This window comes from Syngnathus acus, chromosome 10 (genome assembly GCF_901709675.1).
Source record: "Syngnathus acus chromosome 10, fSynAcu1.2, whole genome shotgun sequence".
Taxonomy (NCBI): domain Eukaryota; kingdom Metazoa; phylum Chordata; class Actinopteri; order Syngnathiformes; family Syngnathidae; genus Syngnathus; species Syngnathus acus.
Window position 1 is genome coordinate 6,330,387 of NC_051095.1, and position 24,670 is coordinate 6,355,056.

Below are 24,670 nucleotides of genomic sequence, written 5' to 3' on the forward strand. Positions count from 1 at the left end.
CAACTATTTGATATTGTACTGCGTCTATTAAACAGCAGAGAGAGGCGGGGGACAGGGTGGGCTCAGCATGAAACAACTGGCTGTTCTGTAGAGAGACCATCGCCCCCTCCAGAACCCTAAAGATGCAACAGTTAATCCATTAGTCAACCTTGCACAAAAAAAGTCTCACATATTTCCCTTCAAATGATCACGTGAGCAGCTTTACCACACACACACACACACACACACACACGTGTTAACTTCCATCCAGTTTTAATGTCCAAGAAACGTGTCAAGGAATGTGGTACAAGAGGGAGGCATCCCAGACCCGAAAGAGGAAAAATATTCACACAACAACGCACAAATGATCATTTGATGCTTGTGTAAGATGAAGATGATGATGATGCCTCTAGTGGGCAGAGCACCGAAGCGTGATATCAAAATCGAAGCCACGACACCTGCTAAGTCTCACGCGCCACCGGAGGCTACGCGCCATTTCCTGTTTACCATCAGAAAGCTGGGTCATGTGATGCAGGCGGCCGTTCGGGCCGAGCGCTCGCTTTGTTGGCGCACAATGGGCGCTTTGTTGGCGCCATCCGCTTCGGAACCCTCCGGGATTTTGCCAGCTGCCGAGACTGGCGCATCCAAGATGGCGTTTGGGTCTCGCTTTCAGTGGCGTCTGGCTGCTGCAGATGTGACGTGGCCGTCGAGCTGGTCCACGTGGATCAAGAAGCGTCACTCACTTGGGCTGCCGGGACAGCTACACGGCAGTGGAGGGTGACTGACCCTGGAGGGGGCGCACACACACGGACACACACACACACACACAGTATTAATGTTCGGAGTGACATTTCCCAGCCACTGCCACAATTCTCCAATTTCTATTAGTTTCATTAATTATTCTTATTATTATTCATTTATTCATTCTATAAGGCACCTGAGAGCAGCTAGCGGAGCTCCTCCTGGTGCCCCTCCCTGATGCCGGGGAACCCCCTCCCTCCTTGTGGCTGCCGACGGACGACGAGTCAGAGCAGCTGCTGTGCACTAAGCGGGTGGGAGAGTTTGTAGAGGTTGGACGGAGCGCCAGAGGGCCTGGTGGCACGGTCGCGCGGTCCTCACCTCTCTCCAACTCGGTGGTTTGACTCCCGCTGGCGTCCAGCAGCAGCTTGCTGGACACGCCAACGCATAGCGACTCCTTCAGACACAACTCTGCAAGTGGAAATTTGGACATTAGAGGAGAAACACTCCAGAAGTTGGGCACTCCAGTCACAAGACTTGAGTCGCCATCTTTACCATGTGGAACTTGCTCGGCTGAAACTTTGCAAAAACTCCAAGGAACTTGTGCGTCTCACCTGTGTTGTTGATGGCGTGCGTCCACAATAGGCGAGCCACGTCCCGAGTCCAGGCCTTGCGCTGCTCTTCGTCCCGAGCCTGGAGCATGACGGAGTCCCTGAGGCGAGGAGCCTGTCGTATCCAAACTTCAAACTTGACGCCGTCTTCGCCCAGGCTCTGCGTCAGGCCCATGTCGGCCGTCTGGGAGCGGCGCCGACCATGACGTCGCGAGAGTTAGTGGGCAGGCGGTGGCATCCCAAAACATTTGTAGCGTGGCTACTTTTGCACCTTCATGCTGTGTTTGTAGCTGTAGGTCATGCGTCCCGGTCCAATGCCGCCGCCGCCGCCACCTCCTCCGCTCTTCTGTTTGGTGAAGATGATGATGTGTTGGTAGAGGAAGACCCTCCTGACGCCCACGCGCTTCCGTCGGGTGCCGCCGCACACCGTCAGCTCGCCCTGACGCACCAGCTCGCCTCGTTCCTCCACAGGAATCTGACGCACATGATAACAGCTCATATACACTTTTTCTTCCCTAAAATGTTGATGTCATCATTGAAGAGTTTGGACAGTAGTCAGGCAAGATGGAATTTCCATGTGCAGTACCGCATTGTGCCACAACATGCCAGGCAGCACTGAGCACTCCTGGAAGACATGTAGTGTAATTAAGGGCAAGAAGAAAAGGAGGAGAACGTCTGATTCTTTGAAAATGTTGGTTTGAAACATGCAATATTCAAGTCAGCCCAGTTTAGCTGCAGCTCAGCCGCAAGCCCAGAGAGGACGAAAATAGAGGGCTGGTATTTATTTAACAAAAAAAAACAACAAAAAAAAAAAAACAATGGCTGATTAAACTTTTCATCTCCAAAGTCGAAGCAGAAAAAGTGGGACAGGGCCTCTCACCGGACACCCGATCATGAGGTCACTGGCCCTCAGGTCCTCGCCGTTCTGCTGGACTTGTCTCAGGAAGGAGAGGGTGGAGTCAGAGGTCGGGTTGATGGCACCCAGCTCCTCAAGGACTTCGCAGTACTGCTCCAACCTCTGCGGCGGCGCCTGCAGGCACTGAGGGAAGCACAGAGGCGACAAGGGGGAGGCGGCGGTTGCGGGGAGTTTGGACTGACCCAAGGGTGAAGGGGGAGGAGAGGAAGAGGACATAGAGTCAGCATCTTTGGGTGGATCGTGGACTTAAACAAGCATAGCAGCCATATTTTACAGATGATCGTTCAACGCTATTTAACGATGGTGACTCACTTTGAAGAAGTCTGCAGCTTGTGTGACCAGCGACGAATCCGGTTCCGCTTTGGTCTTGATGTAGTGAGAATAATGCAGGAAGTGCTCCCGCTGTGAGAAGAAATCAGCACGACACGTTGAGTGAGAAGAAAAGCTGCCGCTGTGGACTTTTCACTCACAAATTTACTGAAGCAGTCCTGCTGGAGCAAGCTTTGCACCAGCGCGTCCTCCATGGCGGGCAGTAGATTTTGCGAATGGAATTCGCTCAGGGCGGCCCAGTCGGGGAAGAGGGCGTCCGCCTTGCCTCGAATAGATTCCGGCGCCTCCGAAAGTTCCAGCAGGGGGAGGTAGTTCTCCTGCACCCCCTTGAGAAGGGCCACGTACTGTCGCTCGCTGCTCAGCATCCTGCACCACAGCAGGTAGAGTTTGCTGAAGAGGAACACAAAGACGGCAGATGAAGGATCAATGGATGGACCAAAAGGCAAAAAAGCAGCAGATACCTTTGAGCCGTGGATCCGGCCCGTTCCGTGCCCATCTCCCTCTCGGTCCTGCCCAGCAGCACATGTTGCCGCGGAGAGCCCGTGTGGTCCACCACTTCTTTACTGCTGACCTCCACCCCCCTGATCAACACCCCTCCTCCCCCTTGGACGGCAGCGGCCATGCCTGTGGTGACCACTGGGTCCACTAGGGCCCGGCGTCCCAGCCAGGACTTGGGGGAGGTACGGCACTCGGGGGTTTTGGGATTGCCGGCACCTCTGCGGGGGGCCAGGAGGGCCTGGAGGTCGAAGCTGGGGTGTCTCTTTCTGGGGGGCTTGGGAGGGAGGGGCGCCTCTGTGGGCTGAGAGGAGACAGACGTGGGTAAGAATGCCGAGGCACGGCTGGAGAAGCAGGAAATGAAAATGGACCATGCTCACGCTCTTCTTCAAAAGGTTCTGCAGAAACTTCCCTCCGCCCCCTGCGCTCTCCTTTTTGCACCCCTTCTCATCTCCTATCTTCAGCGTGGAGCAGGTCTGTGGTCTGAACAGCGAAGCCAGTGAGCCCCAAGACTGGAGCCCCCCCTCGCCTCCTCTGGCCCCGGGTTCCCATTCGCCCTCTCCGTCCGCATCCCACAGGTTACCGGTGAGCGGCGTCTTGCCCTTCCCCTGGCTCTGGTTTTGGGCTCGCTCGGACTGGAGGAAGCGTGGCTTGACCTGTGCGACCGTCTGCTGGTAACGCTCCACCGTACGACTCCAGAGATCAAGCAGCTCTCCGCCGCCCAAGTCCACGGCCAAGGAGCGGGCATCCTGGAAGCGGGACGGCGGAATGGGGGGGAGGGAGGCGAGGGAGCAGACCGGCGAGGCGGAACACACCTCATCGCACCACTGAGAAGCCTGGAAGAACAGGGGACATGTTCAAGTCTGCAGGTGGGTGCGGGCACGGCGCTCCATCACGCTCACTTCGGTCAGGGTGGAGAGTAGCCGCTGCGTGTTATCCAAGGAGGTCCAGCGGTCGGACAGACAGTGGGACATATCTCGCAGACGCTCCCTGAACGTAGGTACTTGGAGCTGGATGTCATTGAGGCCCGGCCAGTCCAACTCGCTCCAATTCTCCAAGTCGGTGAGCACAGACAGAGTCCGGCTGTGCAGCTCCTGAAACAAAACAAGATCTTGCCCGTTCTTCACATGACCATGAGCACTTTTCTCAAGAGTGTTCATGGAGCCATTTTCTCACGTTTGCCGTTTCTCGCAACTTTTTGAACTGCTGCTGCTGGAGCGACAATCTGCTCAGCGAGAGAGGCGGGTCTTTGTAGGTTTGCACCTGCGACTGCACTCGCCGCATATCCTCGTCACACTGCAAAGTTCAAATTGCTTTTTGGTGCTGGTCGCAGCAAACCGCTCTTCCCGATGCTTTCCGTTTGCAGGCTCACCTTTTCCAGCTGGTCCACCAGGCCGGCCAGTCGGTCCAGCGCGTCCAGGTCGCGAGCCCTGCGGTTGGATACTCGCACCAGCCGATGAAGGGCATCGTCCACGCTGTCATAAAGTATGGAGGCGCTGGCGAGCGCGGCCCTGTAGGGGTACAGCCGTCACGGTTCCATCAGCGGGGGTGAGCAAGAGCTCGGCTGTTTTTCACAATTTGGAATAAAAGCGACCGGCTTTATTCTCAGCCTGCGAGGTTTCTGCTGAGTGGAATATGGAACGCACACAGGGCGACATCCAATCCCCACCCTCCAAAGTCAAAATGTTTTCTATCGGCATCATGTTGAAATCTTTGTGAATTTGCGCCATCTTGTGGAGACAATAAAAAGGGCATTTGACATTTTGGTTATTCGACTCGGTTTCGATAAGGGTGGCTATTTTGTTCTTTCCATTTGGTGTTGTGTCCGCGACCCTCTTGAGGAGAAGCGGTTCCGAAAATGGATGGATCATGTTTTGTAGTCGTTATGTTTAATTATTTGTTGAACCCACGTCAAATATCAAGCTCACAGATCCAACAGCTTTGGGTCAAACTAAATCAGCAACACACTGAACAGACACACACATTGAAAACACAGATTACCTGCAATCCGGGGACGTCCGCGTCAACCCGCTATTGGTCAATCCCGCCAGCCAGGCCCCGCCCCCTCGCTGAAGCTCAGTCAAGCGGTTGTCGGCCAGTACGCTGGCCATGAGGCGTCGGTGCTTCTCCGAGCTCGCCGAAACCTCCTGAGGAAGTCGCGATCAGATTTGCTGATCCATGCCCGGGACACGCTGGCACTCACCTTGATATTGTCAACCGTTGGCTCGGCATCCATCGACTGCAGCGCTTCTTCCAGCAGGAGGAGGGCGCTCTCACAGCGCTCAGTCAGACTCTCTAAGCTCTAAAGAAGAATCCCAGGTTAGTACGTGTCAGTCATCATCAAAACACTACGATCTTTGGGGAGTTGAAATGGAAATGAACCCGACGCAGAATGTGTTTGAGTTACCGACCAGTCTGAAGGAGAGCCAGTCGGAGTGGCAGTGGCTGAAGTCACCGCCCATTTCTGTGGGCAGCTGTTGCCTGTCTACAAACTGCTCAAGGACTGCTGTTCCTCGCACCATGTGGACCTGGGATTGACGGGACGAGAAGGAAGGGGAGGGATTGCATAAATCAGAGGTCCTCAAAACATGACTAGCTAAAACCAGACACACACTCTTTCTCACCCAAAATCACTTCACGTGCGGCTCACCTCTGTTGTCTCCAGGTCACAAGACGGCTGCTGCTTGTCCAGCAAGAAAAGCACCGCTCCGAGACCACCAGGAACCAGCCGCTAAAACGCAACATGTAAAGTTTGCTTTTTGCCTTTCCAGCAAAGCGTCTCAGCGTGACTTCTCACCTGGAATAACTTGAGTGCCGAGAGGCAGAGCGAGGACGGCGGCGAGCGTCTGCTGTCTATCAACACCGTCAGACCTTTTTCTTTGGCTGCACACCTGAACGTGGCAGACGGCGACGGAGAAGGGCCGTCAAGAACCGCTGCCATCCACTCGCACCAGAGCTTACCGTGTGATCCTGTGGTAGCAGGCCAGGATGCGCGCCATCTCCTCGTTGCTGCCAGAATCGCCAATGTCTGCTATGACAAGGGCGCGTCCCAATCTGTCCACCGTACCTGTGATCAGTTTTCATCACTCAACCGACCAATCGAGAAACCAGTCATCTTTTTTTTGGTTGTGTTTAAATACCTATCAGCCGTAGCTGTCCAGACCGGAGGAGCTCTGCGTCTAATTCCCGTAGCAAGCGAGTCTCTTTACACGATTCACCCGACTCTGCCTCCTCAAATGCGGCTGATATGCCGTTGCAGATGGGCAGAGATTCCGCCTCTGCCCACGTAAACGAAGGAACATTCACTCATTGGCTGGTGTCTTGCGGGAAAGAGGCGTCCCGGTTCATCTCACCTGCGCTGCCGGTTGCGCCGCTCTCAGACAGGCACTCGCCATCGGACGACGGTTCCGAAACGCGCTCCTCCTCTGCGATTTGCCGCTGCTGCGTTGAGCCAGAGCAGAAAGCGGAGTCCAGATGAGGAGTAGCTTTCCCCTGCGGTTTGGAGCCAGTACGGAAAGCGCGAGCGCCGGATCGACCCCTCCCTTTGGCTCCCCTTCCCTTCCTCTTCCTCCTTAAATTGAAGGACAGTGAAGGTGAACATGATGCCAACATGAGCTCCACGGTGTGAATGTTCACTTTAGACGGTATTCGTGGGACAGAAGTTTTTTTTTTTTCTCTTGGTGAGAGCCAGGTCTGATATTTTGGTGGCCTCCGTAATTCACATCAAATATTCGAAGCAGCTCTTTTTATGAGGTTGCACGAAGCTGTCAAAAGGGAATATTTGGAGCTGATCATACCGGCCTTACCTTGGAGCTCTGAAGCCAGAAGCTTTGACTTCCTTGCCTCTCGTGCACTCTTGAGTCTTCTTTGTAGCATCGTTGGGAGTCACATGATTGATATCCACTGCACCACTGCTAGCCTCCATGCTATCGCTAGCCACAGCGGCAAAAGTTGTGTCCGGTACGTTCCCTGTTGGCGTCGCAGCATCACTGTCTCCACTGGCTGGTTTGTCCGTGTCCTCGAAAACCGAATCTGAGTGGGACCCCGGGTCGGAGCAACCCTCCACCACATGACCCCCTGTGTCGGGGAACTCCCTGGGGAATAGAGTGCTCTCAGAGTCTTCTCTCCTTGCCTGCGTCCCCTTGTTGATCTCACCCCCAACGCCAGGGCACCTCATTCCTCGTCCATCTGCATCTCCTTTGCTGAGATGGCCGCCTTTATCGTCAAGGTCGCCGTGGGCTGGACACGGGAAAGATTGTGTTGCCGTGCTTGTTCGTGTGACTCCTACAAGTGCGTTCTCTTTGGGGGCAGTCAAATTTGAGGTAGCTCCGCAGACGCTTCCAAAGCTACCGGAGCTGTCCATCTGGCCGCATCCCAGCAGCTTTCCTCTCCGTAGTTTGATGGCATTAGTCCTCTTACAAAGCGGCAAAGTCTTTGTTTTGCATATCCCGTGCATCTCCAAGTACCTGTGCTTCATGTCAACACCTCCATCCGGTCCCCCTCTTGGCTCCAACAGCTCCACGTAGTCTCCATCCAGCTCGGGATGTCTCGCAGTCCGCCCAAGCCCATCTTCGCTGCGCCGCCGCCGGGGAAGAGCAGGGTCCGAGGCCAAGCCGTCCGGCAGCGAGGCATTGTCTTCCTCCCCCTCCTCCTCAGCCCAGCCCCAGGAGTCTCTGCACCAGCCCTCGGACAGAGCCTTGGACACGTAGCCTTCAGGCTTGGGATGCTGGCTGGCTTCCTCAGACGGGTCGTGGATGAATTCGGGGTAGACCACCTCCTTCCACGGGAGGCGCAGCACGCCGTCACAAGTGCTCACCAAGCAGGTGTCGAGACCACCACCTGCTACGTTGACGGGAGAATAAAAGTTACTAGGGACTGCTGGATGGATTCAAGGCCTGAATGGAAGCGTTACCTTCCCTCCTGTGGCCCCGTTCTTTGTTGATGCTGTGCAACCACTCGCTGGTGAACACAAGGGGATGCTGAGACTCAGGCACGAGGATTTCCTGAACAGTGCGTCCCCCGGGGGCCAGACACTTGAGGGCCAACCGGGGACAGCGAGTAGAGAAGGGTACCACCTGCAGGTAAAAGTCATTGCCGCGCAGCAGTCTCCAGTCCAGGGTGGAGAGCTGGACCACCACTTTGTTGCCCAGACAGAGCGGCCAGCCGGAGTGGAGGAACAGGCAGCCCAGGTACTGAGACTAAGGAGAGGACATAAAGTCTCAAAATGCAGGCATCTGATGGGAATAGCAACTTTCAATCAAGTTTGGAGAACATTGAGCAGGAACTTTGGATTAACCAGATGTCAGCTCAGCTCTCTGGAACTTGCTTCTCTCATAGCCCGCTGGACCCTCAACCTTCAATTCACATCCACATTCCGCCTGTGTTTATTTTCACTCCCTTAAGGCCTTTCTTCCACAGCGACTCCCTCTCGTGGCCCCGGTTTGGACTCCGGCCCGTCATGACTTTGGCACTCTGAAAGTCGGTTGCGGTTGTGTCGCTCCACTGTGTCCGACCCCTACCGTCCTCAAAGCGACCACTACATGTAACGTTCAGGAGCTTCCTTTTTTTTTTTTTGATGCAGGTGAAGGAAGCCAACGGTAATATCTCTAAAGATCTCCCTGACTTTCCAGTTAAAGATCGAGGTCTCTCCGTTTCTCTTTTTTGCTTCTTTCACATCTGGAAGGAATTATTGACATGACTCACCATCTCACTGCAGCTCAGCGACAAGGGGAAAACAAGCCACTTGCGAGTGCACGTGTTTGCGGTGCGCACACGTGCGCGCTCGCAAACTCAACTCACTGAGCTCATCTGACAAAAAGACAAAAAACTCACACAGGCGTGCTGCTGGAGCTTGTGAAGGAGGTGCTTGGCGGGGACAAAGTAATCCAGGAGGTAGCGAAGGCTGTCTTGCTGGTAGGTGGACTCCAACACGGTGAAGACCTTCGTGGAGGATATTGGCGACCGCTCAAGTTTTTTGGATGGCAGTAGCCAAGGCACGCGTGTGATGCATACCTGCGAGAGGAGGGGTGGGGCGGTGCTTTCGAAGGGTGGGTACAGAGATGAGAGCGCCCCCTGCACGCAGTCCTCCATGGCCTCAGAAGCCTGATTAGGACAAAAGAACGAGAATCAACTTTCGTTTCAGCTTTAAGTCGACGCACACAGGCGGCACAGTCACTCCTGTTTCCTGTTGAACATTCTGGGGAGTGTCAAACATTTCCTTGCGGGGGCTGGCACTCAATGTGGAACCCTGACTCTCCCTCTCACACACAAGGGGTGTTTATTTCCGACGTGGCCTGTTGACATGGCAACATATGCAACTTCTGCTCTCACTTTCTCAACTTTGTTTGTCCAACATGCCCCCCCCCCCTCTGCCTCTCATAATTGTGTTTTCAGTCCCTCAGTTTTCCTTGTCTTACCTCCAACGCGTGTCATCTGACAACAATTACCTGGGTTTCGTCTCCTGCGGTCGCCGTCAAAATAAAAAGAGGACAGAAAAAAGCTTGCACCTGCATGGACAAGTGAGGAGCATATTATTGATAGATTGCAATGCTTCATTTCAACATGCCGAGTGTCAAATTCCACTTAGGCGGGGTCCGAGTGGAAAAGTGTAGAGTGGGTGTGAAGGGTCCCAAAGTTGCTCTACGAAAGAACGATTTGACTTTCCAAATTCTGAGTTTGGTGGTAAAAGAGAAAACAAGTGTGGTTTTTTTCACTCAAGTTGGACACTTAAGTTCCACTACAATGTTTTGCAAAGAAACAGTGGGATTCATCGATGCCTGACCAAAAGACAGAAAAAGTTAGACGATTCCAGACAGAATGTGTTCTGTGAGAAACAGAGGAGGGGCGAGGGGGTGGGGGTCAGAACGGTGGGAAAGCTGAGCGTCCATGATGGGAAGCAGATGTGAGGAGCGTCCACAGACTTGAGGGTTTTGGCCAGAGAACTGCCAAAGAATCCCCGACGCAAAAGGGAAAAGCAGACAAATTCTGTGGACAACTTCCAGCTGCCCGCGTGCATCATGGGAAATGAGGTGCCTGTCTCATGTCCGCCGGGGACAAGCGACTCGATTGTCTGCAACCAGCACACGTCAGAGTTGCGGAATGGACTTGGGTTGATGTGGTCCACATGCATTTGTTGATCAGTTGGGACTCACATAAGCTGTCAACAAAGGCAGGAAGTGGCGTTAGCAGGGGATGTCTGTGATTGGCCCCTTGACTTCCATTCGCGCCTCAGAAAACAAGACACAGAAGAGGAGCATGTGTGTTTTCCCCAAACCTGGCTTCAGCTTTTTCCCTTTCACTCTCTCTGTGTCGATTTCTTTCTCTAGTGTGGAAAATGCTGCATCGGGTCTCAAAGCTCCAAGTCCGCCCCCCCCTACGCTCTTTCCCAAACACACTTCTTGTTTCAGCCTTCCACCGAGAGACAATCCAACTACATGCAGAGTCCTAAAAGTCTTTTCTGGTGAGAGTCCATCTAAAAGTTCAATTGGGCTGAGCAAAACAAATGAGAAAAAAGGCTTTCATCGGATCTTACCATGGCTGAGACCGCAATCAAAGTCAGTCCACGGCTCCTTTCCTAGACTGGCTTCCTCTCGGCATCTCCGCTGCGCTCTTCAACTCTTAACAGGCCGTGTTCTCCTCATCTCCTCGTCCTGCGTACTCGCCGCTGCAATTGCCAGCCTGGAAATGTACAAGCTGCATAGTCCTCACTCCCACAAACGTCCCACCACCACTCCTCCATCCCCTCCCCCTCCCCCCAGTAAGCCAACAAGAGCGCCACAGTCTCGCCGTACGTACACTCAAACTTTCCATTCTTAGCCCTAGAGGGAGCTATACTAATGGATAATGAAAAAGAACTTTCAATCAGATTAGTAATGGCAGGAGAGGGGAGGGTGTGCAAGGTGGACAACTCATTGGAGTGTGAGTTGGAGCAGCAAGCAATATATTAAAATTTGTGAACAGCTAAAAAAAACGCATGAGAATTAAAAAAAAAAAAATATATATATATATATATATATATATACACGTATATATATACATTTTGGGATATTTTGATGTCTGACATTGCTCCTGCTCTTCCAACATACACTTACAGTACACTGGGTAGTTCTCCAAAAGTATGGTCCACTCGAATGGTCAGACGATGACTTCAAAAATACCTTCAACCAGAATCCAACCTCTCATTGGAAGCGATAAGAAGTGTTTAGAGGCTGTTATTTCTGCAAAAGGAGGATCTAGAAAATATTGATGTCATTTTTCCTGTTGGGGTGCCCAAATTTATGCACCTGTCTACTTTTGTTTAAGTAATGATTGCGCACTTTCTGTAAATCCTATAAACTTCATTTCACTTCTCAAATATCACTGTTTGTCTGCTATAGGATTTATTTAACTGAAATTGCTGATCCGAACAACAATGATTTATAAAGGAAAATCTTGAAAATGTTTCGGGGTGCTTTTGCATACCGCTGTATCTGAAAAATATGTGCTAAGACTGAGAACAATTTAGTCAAGAATTGCAAATTAGAATTAAGCTCTTTTTTTTTGTTACCTCCTCAGTAGCCCAGATTTTTCAGGGGTATGGCCAAAACAGGGCCCGGTGACTGAAGCAGCTTCTCCCATAGCTGGCAAGCAGACTGGCTGTAACCAAGACAACAAGGACATGTCAGAAGAATCACCGTTTTATTGAAAGAAAATTAAAAAGACAAGCAATGTAAAGCTTGGCAGCTGTAGCCAGGTTTGGTCACTCCTCCAGCTCAATAAGTTTCTTTAGCTCTGACTTGAAGTCATCATCCTCTTCCTCTTCCTCCACCTGGATGCCGTCCATTGTCTTCTGCAACTCTTCCTTGATGCGGTTCAGCTCCAGGAGCCCATCCTGGAGGTCCTTGCAAACCTCTCGGATTTTGGCGGCAAACTCCGTCTTGGCGCCCTTCCGCAGCTCCATTGAGTCCTTTGCCAAGAAGAAGATGTCGAGCGCAAGGAAGAGTCCTGACATGACCCCGGTGGTGACACTTATGACTTGAGCGGCTTTGGCAGCACCGCCCGCCACGCTGAGAATCTGGACGGTGTTGATCAGGCTCTCAGTGTTGATGACCAAAGCCTTGCCGGCCCGGCCGCCCTCCTTCATGACGTGCTTGACGTTCTGGTTCAGATGCTTCTGGGAGATGCTCTGGGCGTACTGCTCAAAGTTCCACTCCTCCAGAGTTTCCATCCCTTCCTGGAGAGGGAGAAAAGCACATGATAGCTGACACTTATTACCAAGAGAATTATGAAGTTGTTTAACACAAATTAACTATTTGGAATCCCTTTGATGAATTAAAACGTTTTTAAACACTACAACAAGTAAACACCAAACATTTAAGATTCTCTACATAGTACAGTAAAAGTTGAAGTATTGGAAGACTACAGATGTTTACTGAAGCCTTCCGGCAGTATAACCCCTCAATTAATTCTTGACATTTCCCCAACCAAATACTGGGCAAACTTGTACAAGATATATTTTGGAAGCCCTGTTTAGTCATTATAAAATGTAACAAGTAAAACAGCAAAGCTGTGGATGTGTTACAAACCACAAATTGTGCATTTTAATAATGTATTGGACTTTTTTTTTCCACCCGAGTTAGTTCTACGGTGTAAACTGTCTTTGAATGCATCCCTTGTCTCATGCAAACGTGTGTAGACTTCCTGGCAATCATTGCAGCCCCCAGAAGACACGCGCACCGAAGTTCAGGTGTTCAATCGTAACTGTTTCCTCTGATATTCACTGGGGGGAAATTCATTACTTCGCCTTTGGCGCGCCCTTGTGGACATTTAGAAGAACACATACTATACAAAACAAAACAAAAAACATCAACAAAGCGTGTATCGTACTAGAAGATGATAAAGAAAGAACCTTGGCTAACCTCCAAGAACTGCAGACACTCCTTGATGTCGTTCATCTCCTCCTGGTAGTCCTGGATCATCTTCTCCACCTTCTTGCGGTCCGTCTTGGAATGCACCGTGTCGGTGATGTTGGCAGAGGCGGAGGTGATGCCGCCCGCCGTGGCAACGCCGATGCCCACGGCCGTGACGATGAGTGACGTTCCGGCCGTGAAGGGGGCCAAGATGAGTCCGGTGATGGTGGTGACAGAGCCGGCCACGCCGGCCACGCCGCCGCCCACGCTGGCCGAAACCGTCTTCTTGTGGAAGTTGTCGGCGGCGTCGGCCAGCGCCAGCAGCGCCAAGACGCGCTGCTGCAGCGAGGCACCACGCCGGTTGAACAAGCGGACAAACAGGCGCGCTGCCATGTACACACGGTCCGCCGCTTCTTCCACCACCCTGAGGCCCAAATAGGCGTTGTCAGTGCTCGCAGCGCTACTAGAATCGATGAATCAACACATTCAAAATTGAGCCCAATAGCTCTCGCAATAAATTGACTGACACAAAAGTTTGAGTCTTGCTAGGACAGCAGCAGAATGTTTTAGAACGCAATATAAAGTCAACTTACTCTTCAGACTGGTGGTCTTGGGTGGTCTCGTTCCACTCGGCCCAGCCTGAGCCAAATGACGGCAATGAACGGGTTGTGCCCGCGAGCTCATCTGCTTTCCCGTCAAACGCGCTTACGTACCGTCAACTGTTCTCCACCATGCCAAGAGTCCGCCTTCATCCTTGGGGGTGGGGGTCATTTCTGTTCTGATTTCTCACTCGTACAGCATTCAAAGAAAATCTGAAATACCTCCAGCGGGTCGTCAGCGCCGGCTTCGTCCAACGAGGGCAAGTCGGCCATCTCCAGCGTTTGCACCTCCACCTCCTAAGTTCAGACGCAGTGCCATGACACGACGGGAACTTCCACTTGAAATTGATAAATCGCTACCTGAGTGCGAGCATCAGAATCCTGCGGCGGCCCACACAAAGCAAATCAGAAGCCATACTTGGAAACAATATCATAAAAACGAGCCGCGCGGTTCACTCATACCTTGGCTCCGGAGCCAAAGAACGAAGCGGGCAGAATTCTTTTGAGTCTGAAGGTCTACCAGACGAAGGGAGCAAACAAAGGGTTACAAGCAGTGCCAGGGTGATGTTTTGGCGGACGCCAATCAAACCTTCTTTCTTTTCTTTGGTTGCTCGGTCGCACGGCGGCTCGGCTCAGCGTTGCTTGGATGCTCCTCGTGACCAACAGACTGCAGCAAAAAACAAATGTTTGCCCACAGTGACGCGACAAAGAGCGGCGGCGGCGTCTTACAGGGGTGCCCGACCTCTCGGAGTCGGGTAACGATGCCACGTCCTGGGGGAACAGAAAATAAACATTTTTCACAAGACTATTCATGATGACGGGTCACAACATTTTTAAACACGCCACACACCTCAACTCCAAATCTTTTCAACATGCTGACGGCCGAATACATTTTTGGTCATTTACCTGCTGCACAGAGTCCGTCTCCTCGTGTGCTGTCTGCGTTGCCCATACAAAAAAAAACACACAAATATCACACACGTTCACCCCATTCGTCAAACACCCTTGCGATTAAATATAAAATCATTTTTCAGAAAGACGGTCAAATAAATAACTAAAACAATAAATAAATCCCACCTCTGTCGTCTTATCATGCAGGTTGCTGAGATCCGTTGGACTTCCTTGGCTGGAGGCTGCGTCGGGCTGGAGGGGGATAAATAAAAATATATATATAATAAATAAATAAATAAAAATCAAGAATCTGTCATTCAAACAGCAGCAGAGCAAAAGCAAACGTGAGGCTCCTCCAATAATATTCATTTACCTTTGACTGCCATGATTTGAACGGGTTGACCTTCTGCATGACACTCGCAAGCATTCCGGGATTCTAAAGAATCACAAAAAACACAAATGTAACAAAAGTTGAAAGAAGGCCACCATCCATATAGTTCATTTAAATAATCAATCTTTGTGGTTAGATTAGGGGAAAAAAGAACATTTGGAAGATTTAGAGCATTTGAATTGTGGTTCTTAACTTGGCGCCCCTTCACTTTTGGTGGAACCCACTGTTTTGTCTACCTGTTTTCCATCTAGTCCATCCGTCTGTGGGGTTTCTGTAGACTCCTCCTGAGAATCCTTGTCAGCCGCCTAAAGTGGAGACCACGTTGAGTACCTTTCGGCACCACTTGAGCTCATTTTGACATATTTGTGCTTGGGGGAGGTCACACCTGTGTTGAAGACTTGAACGGATTGACTTTCTGAATCATCCCTTTAAGCATTCCCGGATTCTGAGGGATGAGAGGTCGCTTTTTCAAGATTACCATTTCTCGTCCGAACACAAGAGGGCAGTGTTGTTTGATTTTCTTGTGCTTCCGCTTCTAATATTACTGACATTCATCAACATGCTCCTCTTTATTCTTTTGGTCAATGGCGTGGCGTCATTGACAACCTAAAGCAAATTGTTCATTGATTTACCTTTTTCCACGTTTGAGAAAAAATCTAATTGTGGTTGGCTAATTGGAGATGGAAATAGGTTGCTCCAGTTAGCAACGGGTCATCATTTCCATCAAATCACTGTCTTTAAAAATGCAGAGTGTGGCTGTATTAGCCAACTCGTGGACTGAGATCCTCCCTAAAATGTAGTGATTGGGGAGTATGAACAAATCATCCTTTCCACTCCCGACTCATGAGAATAAACAGACAAAATTTCCCAGAAAGAAATCTGTCATTATTATTATTCAAATCTGCTTAAAACGTTCCTTCAAATTATGTTTGTAAAATATGTTATTTTTTAACATAATTCAGGCTGAAATTTGGCGGGTTCTAAAAAGTCGAGTCATCGAATGACTTCAAAACGAGACTTTGAAAATGATTGGTGAGGAAGAGCTCATGTACTTAACTCATCAAAGGGGAATCTAATTTGTTCTGGACGATTTTGAAGCAAATTGAGGTACTCATTCGATGTTTAAAAACAACAACAACAACAACAACAACAACAAAAAAACAACTTGTCATTCTACTGACCTGTGTTGAGTCAGTTCCCATTTCGGTTGAGTCAGCAGTGACTGTGGAAGGAGTCTGTGAGAGAGGAGGCGCCTGGGAGGGAAGGGGGGGACATTTTGAGCCAGAACTGCCAGCACCTCAAAAGCACATCTTTTTTCTTACCTGTGATGAAGCCTTGAAGGGGTTGACTTTCTGCATCACGTCCATCACCCGAGTCCTCTGCAAACACACGTGCTATTCATGTGTAGTGTTTGTTTGGATTATTCTGCTTCATGTGCGCGCACACACCTTGGACTTTGGGAGACTTGCAGGTTTCTGGTTACTTCCCTAGAAGTAAGTCAATCCAGTCAAAAGATGGCACAGTGCCAACATGTCAATGTGTGCATGTCAACACTTACCTGTTGAGCCCCGCCTGTCATCAGCATGGCCTGCTCCTGCGAGTCAAGGTTTGCACCGGAGCCTCCCGGGACGCGACCCAAATCACTTTCGTCCGTCCCGGCCTGTTTGCTGGGCCGCGGCGGAAGCGTCGGTGTCGCCGCTGAGCCTTTTTCTTTCCGAAACATGTTCATGCTGAAACACGATCGTCATAGACAAGACTGACAATAGATTCAATGAATAGACACACTAAGTTTTAATGACTGGTTTCTTTATAGGGCCAGCCCAGAACAAGTCTCTTAAGTGCTTGAGCAAATGAAAACCACACAATATTTCAAGGACATTTCTGTCCAATATTTGAGAGGCCTTATTAAGTGACTGTCCCTTAAAGTGAACGCAGGAATGTCACTGAAATGTTAGTGCCTTCACATAATGTCAGATTTGAAACTCTTAAGTCTCAATCGTTGAACACGTTTAGAAGAAACAAACATGAGCAACTTACCAGATGCTCGTACTTGAAAGGCTACAATTTAGTCCGACTGATAGAAAATAACGAATCAATTGGTTCTTTATTCATCTTTAGCCCAAAAAGTTTGCTGGGCTGGGTCGTAGACAGTGAAGTGCGTATGTGTGTGTGTGTGATGTTTAAAAATAGCCAGACGTGTGTGGAAGGTGAGCCAAAGCGCTAAAACGGAAGTGAAGGCAAAACCCAAGGATAAGAAAGATAAGCAACAGTATTAGTCAAGCTAAATAAAAGATAAGCGCTTACCTTCCGCCGAGTGCTAAATGTTAGGTGAGAGTTGCCCGGAACGCGCTGAAACGCTTCCTCTTCTTGTGCGCGGAGGAGAAGCAAGAGAGACGAAAAACTAGTAAGTCAGGTCACAAAGTGTCGCGTTTCACGCAAAGTGGGAACAAAAAACAAGGAAGGGACACTCACCTGCCGGCAAAATATGGATAAAAGTGCAACTTGTGCTCAAAAGAGCGAGGTACGCGCGCACCTGCGACACCTGTCCCGAATGCGATGGGACGAGTCCAATCCCGACCTTTCCGTCCGGCTCCAGCCAAGTCAAACAAGATGGCGTGAATCCAGCAAAATCATGTGAAAGCAATGCGCTGGGAAAACTGTGACGTGTTTTGACTCTCCTAAAAGCTCACCCCACCAAAAGTAAAGTTAGATAAACTTGAGATACGAGTTTAATTCGCTCCCAGACCACGCCCTTCACACAAAAAACAAACACTGATGACACAGAACACTGAAATGAATACGATTGACAATCCGGACGCTAAAAAAGTTTTTGAATGAGAAAATAGCACTACATGACAATATATTTAAAAAAAAAACACGCACAGTAACGTCCCCATTACCTAGACTTGAATAGAATGAAAATGCCTTCTAACGATGCTTGTGAATATTCTCATTCATTTAGATCTTCATCTTCAGAGTTGTTTGGCCTCTGAGCCAAGAAGGCTTCATCAGTTGGAACAATTAAGTATATATAGTATAGGCATACAGCGCTCGTATCTCAAGTTTGCAAGTTACACCGGTGTCACAGTTAGGGTTACGGTGTCACAGAGCTGCTACAAAACACAAGTGGGGTCAATCTTGAAGAAGCAATGTAGTTGGTGTGATGTAAATGTCCACTGGCAAGTGACCTTTTGGCAACCCCCTATCGCAAAAAAAAAAAAAAAGAACAGAAATATGGTGGTGAGAGGGCCCCTAAAAATCAAATAGAACCCCTTCAAAGTTTTGAGTTGCACTTGTTCATTGGAAAGTCTGCCATCTAGTGGTAAAGCATTTAATTGTTAAGCCTGTCTTTGTACTTCAATGGTGTAAAATTTGGGCATAGAATAGCTCAAAATCATTTTTATTTATTATTAAAAGAATAAATCATGGGTTGTAGAGGATAAAAAAGGGCTAATGGAAGCCCTGCTGAGTGTATGATGTCAATCGCCCCACCACGCCCAAATTAATTATGCTGCGTTTGCATGTTCTTGGGTTTGGAAATGACACCATCCGGGTAGCGTTCCTTGAAGCGGGCCACCACATCTGGATCCAGGAGGTGAATGCCATCCAGCTGGTTCCCAAGCGTCACCCTGGGAACGAGCAAAAAAAAAAAAAAAAAAAAATGAGTACCACGGCGGGTGCACACGGAGCAACGGTCACTTAGGATTAGCCAACCAGTTGGGCTGGACGTTGTGCGGTCGACCGAACAGCTCGATCTTCCGGGTTCCTGGTGAGAGTCTCTCGATCATTCCGTAGATTTCGTCCGGTTTGTGACTAGTGGAACGGACCTGATTGAAGACAAAGGATGGTTACCACGCGGTATTCTCAGGCAGGCCCAGAGTGTGGCCGTATTACCTCGGCAACGATGACGTCGCAATCCAAACCTCTGTTGAACCCCTGAGGGTTGCCTTTCACGCCCACCTGGACACAAACACGTTTGAAATACAGAGACGGCGGCCCGGACCCGTGTTCGACGTCAACGCACCAGGCAGTGCTCCTTCCCGTGGTTCAGCCAATGTCCTGTTCTCCCGGTGCGGATTATTCTCTGAAGCTGGTTGGTCTTCACCCAGATGATTTCATCAATACTCTCATAGCTGACACACGAGGGGTCAGGTCATGTCCGTTGCCAAGTTGCGGAAGACATTGCGGCGGCGGCGCAACTTACCCCCACAGACTCAGACACTCCCTCCCCAACTCCATCGCCCTGGAAGAAAAAGAAATTCTAATCACATTTTGACGAGGAAAAAAAACCCCCACGTAAATGGCCATTGTTCAGTTTGGCGCCGCCTTGGCTTTCATTTAAGCCAGATAGAAAGCGCTGACAAAAGGTGGCGCTTACCTGCCGGTGACCCAAAGGAAGAGGAAGCCATCGTCCTGCAGGACGGGGATGTTGAGTTTCCTCATCTCGTCATCCGTCAGAGTGCCGTAGGGCAGCTCCATGTGAATGTCCCAGGGTGGGTCTGCCATCACCACGGCAAACTTGCCCAGGATGGACACGTCCAAGTAGCGGATGTCGCAGCAGATCCACTGCCGGTCCGAAGAGCAAGGTCAGCTTGGCGTTACGCACTTAATAATACCGCGCTTCACTTCACCTGAGAGGGGAAGAGTTTGCCCACGTTGCTGTCGGCGTCGTCGCCGTGCAGGCCCGGCTCGGCGGCCCCCGGCTGGGCCCCCGCCGGGCTCCCCTCGGCTTCGGGAGGGCTGTCGATCTCATAGTGGACGTACTTGCAGGTGTCCATGTGGAAACACGTGTTGAGGAAGGAACAGTCGCCCAGGTTCTCGTCTGTATGATTGTTGATGATGCGGCTAGAAACAAACGGAGGCAAGTCAATTCGGAGTTGTCACCCAAGCCACGGACAGACGAACGGACCGGAAGTGGAGCTTGGTGCACGGTTGGGGCGTATCCACCGAGCGGACACACTCCTCCTTGGTGCCGTGGTCGCAAAATTCCTGAACTTGGGCGCGGCCACGAGAACGAAACTTCTCCACTATCGATTGTTCCTTGGCTGTGCTAGCATTGAGCAGCTCCAGGATTTCTCGGCTCACCTACAAAAAAAAAATTAAATGCACGTCAGAAGTCACCAGAAATAGCAACTAACTTCTCCCGCTGGCCGCCTTGTCTGACTGACCTTCTTGCTCTGCTGCTCTTTTGTGGACTGCTGGTTGAGCAGGCTTTCGATTTCCATGTCCACGTGAGACGACTGGCTTTTACTGCTCCTGCCTTTTTTGTCGCCGCCACTCCCCGATGCGGCGACCATGCCCGCCGTCTGCCAAGACGCCACCGGCAAAACGGAGGTGACGGAAGCTGCCGCGGGCCGCGGCGGAGAAGCCGAGCCCTGCAGCGAGGGCGAGAAACCCGGACTTCTCGTGCACTGGGACTGCTCCTCTGCTTTTCTCTTGACACCCGTCCGAGGGGCGCCGGCGCCTGATCCGATCATAGCCCATAATTTGGTATGGTCCACCGCTACGACCACCGTCGTACAAGATGAGGACATAGCCGGCTGCCGGACTTCAATGAGCTCCTGAGCAGAGAACTTGAGCAAAAGACTCTGGATCCATTCGTGAGCGATGGCCGTCTCCGACTGCAAATAAGAGCACTGAAATGAAGGCAACATCCACACACCTGGTTCATGACGTCCTGCTCAACTCACGCCATTCAAGTCTTTTGTTATAGTGAGGGAATCCTTGGGCAATGAGAGACTCAGATCGGACAAATAGGCCAGCATTCTCTTTTCCAATTCAGGGTCAGGAGGTTTCGGTGTGTCCTCCCGCGTGCCGCATGGCACCGACGCGGCTGACGGGGCAGGGCTGTCACTCCTGGACGCGGGAACATCTGCACTTGCACCCACCTCTGACACACAACACAAGAGGAAGGAGAGAAAGTCAACAATGAATAGAATACGATTGTTGTTTTGAGGCTGAAAAAAGGGATCAATGACACTTTTCATTCACATTCCCAGATCTTTCAAATTTCTGAACATAATGGGACATTTCAAACACCTGTTTGTTTCGTTTTATTATGCTCTTTTAGTGACAACAATCTTTAGGATTTTAAAAATAAGATTTGGTCTGTCATTAAGTTAAACGGCATGACTTTCGAAGTTGGTCTCAATTGCAGGTTCTGTCGCTTTTTAGTCATTTGCATCGCACTGGATTTGATACAATTAAGCTTAAAACATATCGAAATGTTTTTATTGTTATTAATGCTTAAATGAATGCAAACAAGATGATAATAAAGGGAGCGTATTTGCAGCAAGGGAATTATCTTACCGGCGGCCAGTTGTGTCGCTTGTGATGTCGGTTCTTTCCGCCTCCGCTGCAGCCTCTCCCGCAGAGAGTCCAGCTGCTTCTTGTGCGCCTGGATGTTGCTCCATGTGTCCGACATGGCAACCCGAATAAACACTCCAGCGGCGGCTGTAAAGTCGGCTTAAAAAGCCATAAAAAATAACGCCAGTAATGAACGGCGGGCTACGGAATTTGCGGATAGCCGCAACGTGCGGTGCACATCTGAATATTGTCCGGGCAGCATCATATTCATCCGTAAAGTTTTCACTAATTTTCCAATTTCCGAATCAAAATAATTTACTTCGGCCCCAATAGAAAAATCGTAAATTCCGCTCTACTGACATTTACAATTCCGTATAACGTGTCCAGACATCAAAGACCATAAGATCAAATGAATGGATTGTGATGATGTTGCTCGTCGGATCCATTTGGTATACGGACTCGCCTCATTTCCTTGATAGTCGAAAATCGTTATTCTGAAACCCGTGACAACATTGGAACAAATCTGTCAAAAAAAAATTCTTCACGGGGAAATGAGTCCTTATCATTCTCATCCTAAGTGCAGAGTGTTGCCTTTAATGCTCAAGTCGTGACACTTTTTGTCAAGCTTAACTCTTTTGTGGCGGACTGGAGAAGATGGCGGAGGAAAACGAACACGAACTCCAAAATATCAAGGCAATTCTATTTTTGTGTTTCCACTTGTGATAACGTACGCGTTGACAATGTGTTTTCTATGCTCACCTTCTACACAGTCATCTTTGCGCCCTGAACAACATCTAAACAACGTGTGTGCGTGTACGTGCGTGCGTGCGACAAATATATATTTGATGCCTTTTCTTTGGCTGGGTGACTTGTATTATTATTTGTACTTGCACTTTACAATTAACCACTTTGAATTTCTTACTTTGACTGTTCCAGGGGCTGGTGGATGAGTTGTACAATTATAGAGATTGTTACTTTGAGACTCACAGTGTGGAGGAGGCGGACCGGAAACAACAGGACGTCGCGCTCGAGTTGGAAAAGTTGCTGAAAAAGCTGCAGGAGAAAGAAGGTAAGTTAGCAAGTGCGCTCCCGCTGCTGCTTTCTATGTGGGTGACTTGTTGAGCAAAAACTCCTGCATGCCACGCTTCTCCTTCTAGAATGTTACAAGCACAAAGCGGAGTTCCTGCTGCAGAAGGGCCGGTGCCTCAACGTAGCTCCAGATTTCAGCGCCGCCGCAGAGGATTGCCTTTCCCGGGCTGTCAAGCTGGAGCCTGGCCTGGTGGAGGGCTGGAACATTCTGGGGGAGCAGTACTGGAAAAAGGGAGACCTGATGGCCGCCAAGAACTGCTTTACGGGAGCCTTGCAACAGGTACACGATGACGCGGCGAGAGGGGGAGGCGTGTCTTTACTCACCATTGTGTGCTTGCTTTTAGAGCAAGAACAAGGTGTCTTTGCGCAACATGTCCATGGTTCTGAGGCAGCTCCCGGCGGCGGACGGCGACGCGCACAGCAAACAGGTCATGGAAAGCGTGGATATGGCCCGCCAAGCTGTCCAACTGGACGTCTCCGACGGGACATCCTGGTGTGAGTGTGCCGAGCGGCGAACGGTTGAGGCGGTTTCATATCTGATATCTTTCACTCGCTGTCTGCTGCGTACTTGTCTTTGCAGATATTTTGGGCAACGCCTATGTCTCTCTGTTCTTCTCTTGTGGACAAAGGCCGCAGTTGTCCACGCAGGCTCTAAGTGCCTATGCGCAGGCTGTTAGTACACACCACACATACAAATGAATCAACACGTGAATCAATGCTCAAGTGTTACCCCTGCCTCGCCAGGAGCGAGTGGATCGAGCTGCCGCTTGTTACCCAGAGCTGCACTTTAACCGAGCCACCCTGTTCCAGTACGAAGAAATGTTTGGGTCGGCGCTTGGGGGCTACAGCCGGGCGGCCGCTTTGGACCCTGGCTGGCCAGAGCCTGCGGAGAAGGAAAAGCAGCTGATGGAGTACCTTCACAACGTCACGGAACTCTGCCAGACAAAGGTGGCCGTGCTCTTCTTGTATCTTAACTTGTGATATTACACTTGTGAAAATGGGGGAGAACGAAAATTAGAATTGCACATTTTGCCGTACAATAGCGGAAGGTAAAAGCTGCAAGAGGTTTGACAGTGTGGGGGTTGAAGGGAGCGTCTGTTGGACACTGTCCGCAGGGAAAGGTAAAGGCGCGCCGTTTACGGAGCATGCTGTCCAACCTGAGCACGTCGTCTCTGGGCCCGTGTTCCTCCCCTGAGTTCCGCTCATGGACGGGCCGCGTGGGGAGCCTGGAGCCACGGCCGTCGTCCTCACTGACGCACGGCCTCAACGGCGCCGTGGCCGCCATGGGCAAGGTGGTTTTCAGTCTGGCGTCCCGGGCTCGCATGGCCTTGTAAGTAAGGGCGTCTCTTCTCTCCTTCTTGTGTCCGTACTGGACACTGGTCTTTTCTTTGCTCTCCAGTACGTTCGGCATGATTGATAGCGAGGAGACTTGCGTGGTGGTGATGGTGTACAACACGGCCGACAGCTGGGGGGTCCTCATCGGAGACACGGTGGTGGTTCCCGAGCCGCAGGTCAAACGACACAGTATCACGCACAAAGACACGGTGAGTCAAACGACTCCGTCGCGGAACAGTCCCACCCCTGCTGACATTTAATTTTTTTCCCCCCCAGTCGTTTGACTTCAAGAGCATCCGCGTGGACTCGCCTTTGTTCCTCGTCGTCAACGGCAAGACTCAAAATGCCCAGAGTCTCATCGTCACTTCCGTCAGTTACAAGCCTCAAAGTGAATGAGGACCAAAAGACACAATTCGCTTATCATCTTTTGTACATAATGCCCGGCCATCGTGCTACTTTTTTTTATTATTTATTTGAGCGTATGTTGTTGTCAAGGCATCAACTGGTTGCAAAATAAAGTTGAATGTGCCATGCTGCTAGAAGTGGTTGAACTGTTTGGAGGTTTACTGGATCAAATCCAGTTTTGAGGTATTACATAATAAACATTGAGTTATTCTTTGAAAACTGTCAAAGGTTATCTGTTTTTTGTAGGAGATTGAAGATAAAATCTTAAATTGGCTGAATTAATTGCAACACAACTACAAGTCTAAAGCAATGACAATTCTTCACGTCGTAGTTTGTTCAAATTTACATTTTGCGCTTCAAGGCAAAACTGCAAACAGGCGTTTTACGTAGCACAACGCAGAATTGCCAAGTTACGGAAATCACTGAACACAGCCGTAGCATCATCAGAGTGGTCGCTCATATCACACCTTGTAGTCTTTTGTTTCCATTACTTACTTTCAGCACGTGCAAGGCGCCAGAAAATGATGTCAACAAATTCTGATACCTGATTGGATAAGAGGAGGAGCCCTGCTGAGTTCACCTTCATTGAAACTATCAAAGGCACTGGACAGATGCCGTTGCTATTTTTTCCCTTGAGTCCACTTCCACCAATGCACTGTTTTGAAAACACAATAAAAATTACATGCACAAACTGAGCA

The 24,670-nt window shown here is 50.2% G+C and overlaps 4 protein-coding genes across 9 annotated transcripts; 1 reads left to right on the top strand and 3 right to left on the bottom strand.

Moving 5' to 3' along the window:
• Positions 1-235: 235 nt before the first annotated feature.
• Positions 236-11,260, bottom strand: arhgef40 (Rho guanine nucleotide exchange factor (GEF) 40). 3 transcript variants are annotated; one of them, XM_037262567.1, is made up of 27 exons: positions 11,160-11,260; positions 10,601-10,746; positions 9,082-9,171; positions 8,902-9,009; positions 7,982-8,267; positions 6,876-7,908; positions 6,423-6,640; positions 6,210-6,347; positions 6,031-6,136; positions 5,867-5,960; positions 5,720-5,800; positions 5,481-5,597; positions 5,273-5,371; positions 5,071-5,216; positions 4,442-4,580; positions 4,246-4,365; positions 3,972-4,163; positions 3,441-3,905; positions 3,036-3,373; positions 2,715-2,964; positions 2,557-2,646; positions 2,209-2,421; positions 1,600-1,803; positions 1,332-1,512; positions 1,099-1,188; positions 917-1,023; positions 236-766 (listed from the first exon to the last, which is right to left on the bottom strand). In XM_037262567.1, the coding sequence occupies exons 2-27, from the start codon at positions 10,601-10,603 to the stop codon at positions 740-742; spliced, it is 4,935 nt and encodes a 1,644-aa protein (XP_037118462.1). In that variant the 5' UTR covers positions 10,604-10,746; positions 11,160-11,260; the 3' UTR covers positions 236-739. The 3 variants fall into 3 exon arrangements, with proteins under 3 accessions (XP_037118462.1, XP_037118463.1, XP_037118461.1); XM_037262568.1 differs by having other exon boundaries at positions 3,450-3,905; positions 6,876-7,911; XM_037262566.1 differs by having other exon boundaries at positions 6,876-7,911.
• Positions 11,261-11,726: 466 nt separating this feature from the next.
• si:cabz01007802.1 lies at positions 11,727-17,681 on the bottom strand. Of its 4 annotated transcripts, none has more exons than XM_037262669.1 (21): positions 17,310-17,681; positions 17,142-17,200; positions 16,875-17,057; positions 16,396-16,567; positions 16,286-16,324; positions 16,160-16,216; positions 16,019-16,090; positions 15,223-15,282; positions 15,074-15,142; positions 14,820-14,882; positions 14,633-14,698; positions 14,462-14,494; positions 14,285-14,326; positions 14,145-14,222; positions 14,018-14,071; positions 13,916-13,936; positions 13,778-13,852; positions 13,670-13,709; positions 13,550-13,595; positions 12,966-13,380; positions 11,727-12,280 (listed from the first exon to the last, which is right to left on the bottom strand). In XM_037262669.1, exons 4-21 carry the CDS (start codon positions 16,564-16,566, stop codon positions 11,807-11,809), a joined length of 1,875 nt encoding a protein of 624 aa, XP_037118564.1. In that variant the 5' UTR covers position 16,567; positions 16,875-17,057; positions 17,142-17,200; positions 17,310-17,681; the 3' UTR covers positions 11,727-11,806. The 4 variants fall into 4 exon arrangements, with proteins under 4 accessions (XP_037118564.1, XP_037118562.1, XP_037118565.1 ...); XM_037262667.1 differs by having other exon boundaries at positions 17,142-17,203; XM_037262670.1 differs by lacking the exon at positions 16,875-17,057.
• Positions 17,682-17,775: 94 nt separating this feature from the next.
• mettl3 (methyltransferase like 3) lies at positions 17,776-21,397 on the bottom strand. The gene is made up of 11 exons (XM_037262677.1): positions 21,147-21,397; positions 20,528-20,727; positions 20,006-20,458; positions 19,747-19,922; positions 19,469-19,682; positions 19,216-19,403; positions 19,042-19,080; positions 18,862-18,970; positions 18,732-18,797; positions 18,552-18,664; positions 17,776-18,466 (listed from the first exon to the last, which is right to left on the bottom strand). Exons 1-11 carry the CDS (start codon positions 21,259-21,261, stop codon positions 18,340-18,342), a joined length of 1,800 nt encoding a protein of 599 aa, XP_037118572.1. The 5' UTR covers positions 21,262-21,397; the 3' UTR covers positions 17,776-18,339.
• Positions 21,398-21,580: 183 nt separating this feature from the next.
• ttc5 (tetratricopeptide repeat domain 5) lies at positions 21,581-24,194 on the top strand. Its single transcript, XM_037262712.1, has 9 exons — positions 21,581-21,836; positions 22,080-22,212; positions 22,301-22,512; positions 22,577-22,727; positions 22,813-22,904; positions 22,977-23,180; positions 23,348-23,562; positions 23,632-23,776; positions 23,844-24,194. The coding sequence occupies exons 1-9, from the start codon at positions 21,798-21,800 to the stop codon at positions 23,961-23,963; spliced, it is 1,311 nt and encodes a 436-aa protein (XP_037118607.1). The 5' UTR covers positions 21,581-21,797; the 3' UTR covers positions 23,964-24,194.
• Positions 24,195-24,670: the final 476 nt, after the last annotated feature.